The sequence below is a fragment of the Fukomys damarensis genome, unplaced genomic scaffold (genome assembly GCF_012274545.1).
Source record: "Fukomys damarensis isolate Sample0158 unplaced genomic scaffold, DMR_v1.0_HiC HiC_scaffold_39, whole genome shotgun sequence".
Taxonomy (NCBI): Eukaryota; Metazoa; Chordata; class Mammalia; order Rodentia; family Bathyergidae; genus Fukomys; species Fukomys damarensis.
This window is the reverse complement of record NW_022900951.1, coordinates 50,761,197-50,770,493: the sequence shown is the minus strand read 5'-3', so window position 1 is coordinate 50,770,493 and position 9,297 is coordinate 50,761,197. Positions and strand designations below refer to the sequence as shown.

General features: G+C 34.7%; 1 protein-coding gene across 1 annotated transcript in view; it reads left to right on the top strand.

Annotated features, from left to right (window-relative positions):
• The window catches only part of LOC104867781 (heat shock factor protein 3), a 50,391-nt gene that overhangs the window by 29,240 nt on the left and 11,854 nt on the right, over positions 1-9,297 (top strand). The window contains exons 7-8 of the mRNA XM_019208684.2: positions 3,213-3,297; positions 3,501-3,634. Of these exons, the coding sequence (XP_019064229.1) occupies positions 3,213-3,297; positions 3,501-3,634 (219 nt within the window). The remainder of the gene's footprint in view (positions 1-3,212; positions 3,298-3,500; positions 3,635-9,297) is intronic.

Here is a 9,297-nt window from a genome sequence, read left to right as displayed (position 1 = left end):
ATGTCTGTTCATTTCGGATGCCCATTTTTGGATCGGGTCTTTATATTTGGGGGGACTGATTGTTTTGAGTTCTTTATATATCCTTGATAATAGTCCTTTGTCTGAGGTACAGCTGGTAAAAATTTTTTCCCACATTGTAGATTGTCTCTTAGTTCTGCTAATGGTTTCTTTTGAAGTACAGAAGCTTTTTAGTAAGATGAGATCCCAGTTGTTGATTCTTTCTGCTAGTTCCCGTGCTACTGAGGATTTGTTCATAAAGTCTTTTCCTATACCAGCTTTTGCTATTCTTGGTCTCTTGTTCCAAATGAATTTTTAGATTGTATTCTCTAGTTCTGTGAATTATGCTGTTACAATTTCAATCAGGATTGCATTGAACCTGTGTAGCAGTTTGGGTAGTATGGCCATTTTCACTATGTTGATTCTTACTACCCAGGAATAAGGGACATCTTTCCTTTTTGGGGGGTCCAGGGATCGAACTCAGGTCCTTGCGCTTATGAGGCAGGCAGTGGAACCACTGAGCTAAATCCCTGGCCTTCTTTCCATTTTTTCATATCTTCTTCCATCTCTTTTTTCAGAGTGCTGTAGTTTTCAGTGTAGAGGTCTTTTGCTTCTTTTGTTAGATTGATTCCTAGATACTTCATTTTTTAAATGCTATTGAGAATGGAATTGTTTCCCAAATTTCTATCAGTGAGTCTCTTATTTTTGTAAAGAAGACTATTGATATTTGAGTGTTGACCTTGTATCCAGCTACTCTGCTGAAGGTGTCAATTAAGAATAGAAGTCTTTTGGCAGAGTTTTTTTGGGGCTTCTATGTAGAGTACCATATTGTCAGCACATAATGACAGTTTAACTTTTTCCTTTCTTGTCTTTATTGCTTTAATTTCTTTTTTATGCCTAAGTGCTGTGGCTAATGTTTCCATAACTATGCTGAACAGAAGTGGTGATAGTGGACATCCTTGTCTTGTTCCTGATTTTAACATGAATGTTTTCAGTTTTTGGCCATTTAATATGATGTTGGTTGTTGGTTTTTCATAGATAGCTTTATTAAGTTAAGATAAAGACCATCTATTCCAATTTTCTGAAGGGTTTTTTTTATCATGAATGTGTGTTGAATTTTGTAGAATGGTTTTTCTGCAACTATTGAGATCATCGTATTGTTTTTGTCCTTGACTCTGTTAATATAGTGTATTACATTTATTGATTTATGAATGTTGATTTTTCTTGATGAACCTGTGTATTTTGTTTATCACCTTTTTAAAGTAACTAGAAAATTAAAAAGTATTCATGTACAGTATTTTGTGTGTATTTTGATTTGTTTTTTCTTTACATTGTGTATCTTCATCAAAGTCTTTTTTCGGGGGGGTTGAGATAGGGTCTCACTTTGTAGTTGAGAATAACCTGGAACTCACTATGTAGCACAGGCTGGTCTCGAACTCGCAGCAATCCTCCTTCCTCTCCTCCTGAGTGCTGGGATTACAGGGGTGCGCCACCACGCCCAGCTCTGCATCAAAGTTGTTACAACTCACTTCGTCGAAATTACGAAAGAATCTGTCTTACGAACATTCTCCCAGAATAGAGCTTATTTGCAAGTCTAGGATTTAATGCACTTGAGTCTATTGAACACTTTTCTCAAAAAAGTATCCATCAATTTTAGCATTGATTTGGGATTCTTAACATTTTACTTTGATAAGGAGAGACATTTATAGCTGAATGGATGCACATTGATGCCATACTCTTAAGTAAAATGAATAGGATACAAATGTATAAATACCAAATAGTTTCTCTGGTGTGAGAAACTGAAAGTGTAAATGAAGACCAAAATATATAATAGCTATTGTGAAATGGAAAGAAAAACTCCAAAGGAGAAGAGGAAGTAGGAGGGGTAGGGGAAAGGAAAGTAGGGAAAGAAAAGAATGTGTGAAAAGAAAGGAAAAAAAATGGAAAGAATTTTTTGTAAATAGGGAGGGGGAGGGGTGGAAGGGAGGGAAGGGAAATGGAGAACAAAGAAGAACCAAGATATATTATGCACAGGTACAAATTCCCTATGCTGAATGTAAGCATTATGTATACCTAATATTTACCACAAACATAATAAAAAACATTACTATGATATTTTTATAATACAGACGTTACTTGTTTTTTGACCAAGATCCATTACCGTGATTAGGTTGTTAAATGAGAAAGTATATATAGCACGTACGTTACAATATGTATTCAGAACAAAGAAATGGTCAATGAAAACTCCAACTTCATAACTTTCTTTTTGTTTGCATAACTCTTACGTGCAGCACTGTAATGCATAACAGAACAGTCCTGTATTATAGCACTGTATAAGGTGTACTTTACAACAGAAAGACATTGAGGCTGTACAGCGTAGATGTACAGAACTTTACCAAAAAAAGTTGAGTTGTTAGTCTGAGCAGCGGGTCATAAATCCATTTGTTAAACAGGTAGCTTTTTAAACAAGGAATGTCTGTAATAATTTTCTTGTCACATCATTCCTCTACATATTTAGTTTGCATTCTGCTATAAGAAAGAACATTTCTTTGTTCCCTATTTATTTATTTAATTATATAAGTATGGAATCATAGATTCTTACTTTACACAAAAGACTTTGATTCTTACTAGAACATGTCTACTTATAAATACATGTTTGTTACTTTGAGAATTTACTTTTGGCATAATAGGATATTTTAGATTTAATTTGTACTTTGCCTGTCCCCGCCCTGGAATCAGTAATCCCTCCAAGGAGCCTAGTTTTCCCATTTATTCTTTGCTTTTGTTTTAGCTATTCCAGCATAAACTAAAAACAAAAATTTCAAGCACCAAAGCTGAGCATAATGGTATGTGCTTGTACTCTCAGTATTTGGAAGGCTGAAACAGGAATGTCTCCAGTTTGAGGCCAGCCTGAGCTACTCAGTGAGATCCTGTCTGAAAGAGAACAATCATAATCTAAGCTTTTGAGATGTCTTTAGGTATACATAGAAAAAAAACTTATATGCAATGATAATATTATAGATTGCCACTAATTCTACTAAGCTATCGTTTGATTTGCTGTGTTTTCATTCACTGATGGTGATATCCTAAAACATTTATGTCTAATAGGGTTGTTCTGACAAAGGGTGTTTAAAATGAAGTTCCTTACCACAGAGTGGGCTGACCATTGCAATGCTAGGATGATTTACAGCAATGAAATTTGGGTGTCGTTGCAGGTCATTACCAGCCATATCTGAAGCTTTGCCTTTCAAATCTGTTAATCAACATTTCCATATTCCAGAAGAGAAGAAGAAAGAAGCTGTAAGACTCTGAAATAAGATGGTGGTGGTGGGTGGGGAAAAAAAAGATTTTCTGTCAGCTAAATTTTCAGTATCAGTTACTATTATTTCTTATATAGTTGTTAAATATTCTCAAAGGAAATCATACCTTATACAGTCTGAGAAAGACTAGATGCATACTCAGGTATATAATCAACTCTCATTTTCTCTAACTCTCCTATTTAGATGGAGATATTAAAAGATGGTTATGCCATTATTGAAGACAAATATAAAAATCTCCTTGACAGTTATTTACCTACTTTGAAAGATGAATGCAAAATCTTAGCTTCATCTGTGGACCAAGATAATGGAGATTGTGGGTAAGTAACCTTGTGAGCAATGTTTTGGTGATGAAATATAATATGGTGTGCAGTTATATTAAAGGATGACATATATTCTTAAATAAACAAAAATGCTTTCCTTCAATTACAAAAGTAACACTACTGACTTCCTGTCAGTACATTATGCATTCTGCTTTTTCTTAGTGGTATAATGGTACTGTGGTACCCCTTATGACTCCCAAAACACTCTTGAAAAATAATTTGACTTGTGTACAAAATAGTGCAATCTTTGAAGAAATATGGTATGAAAACATAGCTTACTTAATATACGTATATGATCAATGCCTATGTTACATGTCAGCAATAGCCAGTTAAAAAATCTTGTAAAAAAAATCCCATTCAAAAAAACAACAAAAAATTTAATAAAAGTATGGAGAGCCTATTTGGGAAAACATGCCTACAAATTTGAAAGTTTTTGTACATGAATGTCACTTTATTGAGACATAATATTCATACATTTGTATATGGTACATGATGCTACTTAAATACATGTTTACAATAGGCAGTAATCAAATGAAAGCAATTAGCATTTCCATCTCTTCAATGGTTAATCATTTCTATTTGTTGGAAATTCCACGCTGCTCTAAGCACTTTGAAATATACCACAGAGTGTTTTAATGAATAGCTATCTTATAGTGCTGTAGAAAACCAAAACTAAGTTCTCTTCTATAACTATGTTTTGGTGTCTCTTATTTGCCCTCTTTCTGTCCCCTTTGCCCTACCCTTCCCAGCTTCTAATGATCACCATTTCACGCCATTCTTCTACAACATTGACATTTTAGTTTCCACAAATGACTCCAGTTTCATGGTGTTCCTGCAAATGGCAAGATTTCATTCCTTGCCAGAACTGAATAATATCCAGTGTGCATTTTGTATATACATAATCTATTGTCCATCCACTGATGCAAATCTAGATTGAATACAGTTTTCAGCTACTGTGAACAGCATTGCAATAAACTTGAAAGTACAAGTAGTTTTGGTAAAATAATCTCATTTTCTTTGTATATATAACAAGCAGAAGAATTGCTGGATCTTATGGTAGTTCTATTTTAGTTGTTTCTCCATAATGTTCTGCATAATGGCTATTCTAATTTATATTAATACCAACAGTATCGAACAGTCCCCTTTCTGTGCATCCTTTCCAGCATTTATTTTTAATTTATTTATTTATTGTCTTCTTGATGATACACATTCTAACTGGAGGGAGATGTTATGCCGTGATTTTTTTTCAGAGTTTATTGTAGCTTTTTAGGTGTACAGTACAGTTGCATTCATCATTGGGATATTGTACCTTCACATGAAATGTCCTGGTTCTCATTTTTTCCCCATACCCCTGCCCTCCCTTCACCCCTTCCCTATTTACAAAAACTTTGTTTCCATATTTTCATTTTTTCATATTTTTTTCTTTTCCCTTATTTCCTTTCCCCTACCATTCCCTCTTCGCCTACACCTTTAGCCCTTTTCTTCTTATTTCACATTGTCAATTATACCATTTGGATCTTATTAACATTTTTAGTTTTTCACACTAGAGAAACTATTCAGTATTTACACATGTGTATCTTATTTGTTTCACTTAAGAGTATGGCCTCAATATGCATCCTTTTTCCTATAAATGACTCTAGTTTCTCATTCTTTCTGGCTAAGTAGTACTCCATTTTATAAAAAAAACACACATCTTCTTTATCGTCTAAAATTGATGGGCAATTGGACTGCTTCCAAGTTTTAGCTATGACAAACTGTGCCACTATAAACATGGGTATGCAAATATCACTGTGCTGTGATTCTTTTAATTCTTTTGGAAAGATACGCAGCAGAGGGACAGGTGGGTCAAATGGAACCTGTACTCCTAGTTTTTTGAGGTATCTCCATATTAATTTCCATAGTGGTTGCAGCAGTCTGCACTCCCACCAACAATGGAGAAGGGTTCCTTTCTCCCCACAACCCCGCCAACATTTGTTATTGGATGATTTCTTGACAACAGCCATTCTTTGTGGGGTGAAGTTGAATCTCAGAGGTGTTTTCATCTGCACCTCTAGAATGACCAATGATGTGGAACATTTTTTCATATATTTACTTGCTGCTTTTACTTCTTTGTCTGAGAAATGTCTGTTCATTTCAGATGCCCATTTTTGAATCAGGTCTTTATATATTATGGGAATGATTTATTTGAGTTCTTCACATATTCTAGATAATAACCCTTTGTCTGAGGAGCAGCTGGTAAAAATTTTTCACACATTATATGTTGTCTTTTAGTTCTGTTGATAGTTTCTTTTTCAGTGCATAAGTTTTATAAGATGAGATCCTAGTTTTTAATTTTTTCTGCGAGTTCCTGGGCTACTAAGGATTTGTTCATAAAGTCTTTTCCCATGCCAATGTCTTCAAGAGTTCTGCCTAACTTATCTTCCAGCAAGTTTAGTGTTTCTGTTTTAGTATTTAGATCTTTAATCCGCTTGGATTTTAATTTAGTGCATGGTGAAAGATAAGGGTCTAGTTTAATCTTTGAAATCCATTTTTTTCAACACCATTTATAAAAGAAGCTATCTTTCCTTCAGTGAGGATGGTTTGCTCCTTTATCAAAGATGAGGTAGCGGAGTATATCTGGAGTTGTTTTTGTATCTTCCAATCTATTCCACTGATCCTCAGGTCTGTTTCTTTGCCAGTACTATGCTGTTTTTATCATAGTGGCTTTGTAGTATACTTTCAAATTGAGACTTGTTATACCCGATGCCATGTCTCTGTTGCCTAAAATGGCTTTTGTTATTCCAGGCCTCTTCTGATTCCAAATGAATATTTGGATTAGTTTCTCTACTTCTGGTGAAATATACTGTTGGAATTCATTCAGCATTGCATTGTATCTGTATAGCACTTTTGGTAGTATGGTCACTGTCACTATGTTGATTCTTCCTACCCAGGAGCAGGGTTTATCTTTCCATTTTCTTATATATTCTTCAATCTCTTTTTTCAGAGTCCTGTAATTTTCAGTGTAGAGGTCTTTTGCTTCTTTCATTAAATTGATTCCTAGATACTTAATTTTTTAATGCTATTGCAAAAGGAATTGTTTCCCCAGTTTATCTCTCAGTGAGTGTGTTATTTGTGTACAAGAAAGTACACAAATTTTTTATTTTTGAATGTTGACCTTGTATCCAGCTACTCTACTGAAAGTGTGAATTAAGTCTAGAAGTCTTTTGGCAGAGTTTTCTCAGTCTTCTATGTAGAGTATCGTATCATCAGTAAATAATGACAGTTTAAATTCTTTCTTTCCTATCTTAATTACTTTAATTTCTTTCTTATGTCTAAGTGCTGTGGCTAATGTTTCTAGAGCTGTACTAAACAGGAGCAGTGGGTAGTGGATAGCCTTGTCTTATTCCTGATTTTAGCTTGAAGGTTTTCAGTTTTTGGCCTTTTAATATGATTTTGGCTGTTGGTTTTTCATAGATATCCTTTATTAAGTTGAGATATAGACCATCTATTCCAATTTTTTGAACGGTCTTTATCAGCAATGGGTGTTGAATTTTGTCAAATGCTTTTTATGCATCTATTTACAGGATTGAATGGTTTTTGTCCTTGACTCTGTTAATATAGTGAATTACATTTATTGATTTATGTATGTTGAACCATCCTTGCATCCCTGGAATAAATCCGACTTGGTCAGGGAGTGTGATCTTCTTTGTGACCCTCTGTATTCTATTTGCCAGTATCTTATTAAGGATTTTTACATCAATGTTCATTAGGGAGATTGGCCTGTAGTTCTCTTTTTTGGTTGGGTCTTTCCTTGGTTTGGGAATCAAATTAACACTTGCTTCCAGGAATGAAGTGTTGCTTCCCTTTTGGTTACATTGAAAAGTTTAAAGAGTATTAGCAGTAGTTCTTCTTTAAATGTCTTGTAATATTCAGAAGTTAATCCATCAGTACCTGGGCTTTTATTTGTTGGTAAACTTAATTACATATTCTATTTCACTGATTGTAATTGGGGTGTTTAGAATTTTTTTATCTTCTTCCTTCAATTTGGTAATTCATACGTATCTAAAATCTGTCCATGTCTTCTGTCTTTTCCATTTTATTAGAGTACAGGTTCTCAAAGTAGATATTGATGAACCTCTGGATTTCTGCTGGATCTTTTTTGATTTCACATTTTCATTCCTAATTGCATGGATTGAGCCTCTTCTATCCTTTTTTTGACAAGGTTGGCTAAGGGTTTGTTGATTTTATTTATTCTTTCAAAAAACCAACTTTTCAATTCATTGATTTTTTGTTTGAGACAGGGTCTCACTATGTAGTTGAGACTGACCCGGAACTCACTATGTAGTCCAAGCTGGTCTCAAACTCACACCAATCCGCCTGCCTCTGCCTCCCGAGTGCTGGGATTACAGGAATGCACCACCACGTATGGCCATTGATTTTTTTTTTGTATCATTTACTTGATTTCCATTGTATTGATTTCTGCTGTAATCTTTATAATTTTCTCCCTTGTATGTGCTTTGGGTTTGTCTTGCTCTTCTTTTTCTAAGAGTCTAAGATTCATCATTAGGTTGTTTGTTTCAGCTCTTTGTTTTCCTAGTGTGGGCATTCACTACTATGAATTTTCCAAGTAGAACTGCTTTCGTTGTGTCCCATAGATTCCTGTATGTTGTACTGGCATTATCATTTCTTTGTAAAAACTGTCTAATTTCTTCTTTAATTTCCTCTATGACCACTTGATTGTTCAGGAGAGTGTTGTTCAATTTCCATTTGTTTGTGACGTTCTTACAGTTTCTTATGCCATTGATCTCCAGATTAATTGCACCATGATCTGATAATATACATGGGATAACTTTGATTCCTTTGCATTTATTTAAACCTGTTCTATGAGCTACTATGTGGTCTATTTTGGAGAATGACCCACGTGCAGCCAAAAAGAATGTATATTCTTATTTTGTGGGGTGGAACACTCTATAGAGATCTGTTAAGTCCAGATGTTCAAAAGCTTGGTTCAGTTCTAGTTTTTTGTTGTTGATTTTTTGTCTGGATGATCTGCCTATTTGTGATAGTGGGGCATTTCGGTCCCCCACTACAACTGTATTAGTGCTTGTTTGGTTTTTCATGTTTCTTAATATTTGTTTTATATAGTTGCGGGCATTAATATTTGGTGCATGTAGACTTATGATTGTCATCTCTTCCTCTTGAATTGTTCCCTTTACAAGGATGTAGTGGCCTTCTTTCTCTTAATCAGTTTTGATTTGAAATACAGTTTGTCTGCGAATAAAATTAGTGTTTCTGCTTTTTTCTGGGCTTCTGTCGCATGGAGAACTCTTTTCCATCCTTTGACTTTCAGGCTATGGGCTTCTTTCTGGGCTAGGTGTGTTTCTTGTATAAAGCATATTGTTGGATTTTGCTTCTTTTTTTTAATTTTTATTTTTTTCAGCTTTAATTGAGTTTATTGGTACATTTTAGGGATACAGTACAGTTACATTCATTGTTGGGATCTTGTACCTCTGCATGACAAGTCTTGATTCTCATTTTTGCCCCTTACCTCTGCCCTCCCTTCCCCCCCTCCTCCCCTCCCCATCTACAAACACTTTATTTTCATCTTTTCATTCTCTCACATTTTTTTCTTTTCCCTTTTTGTTCTTCCCCTACGTATCACACCTTCCCTACCCCTTTAG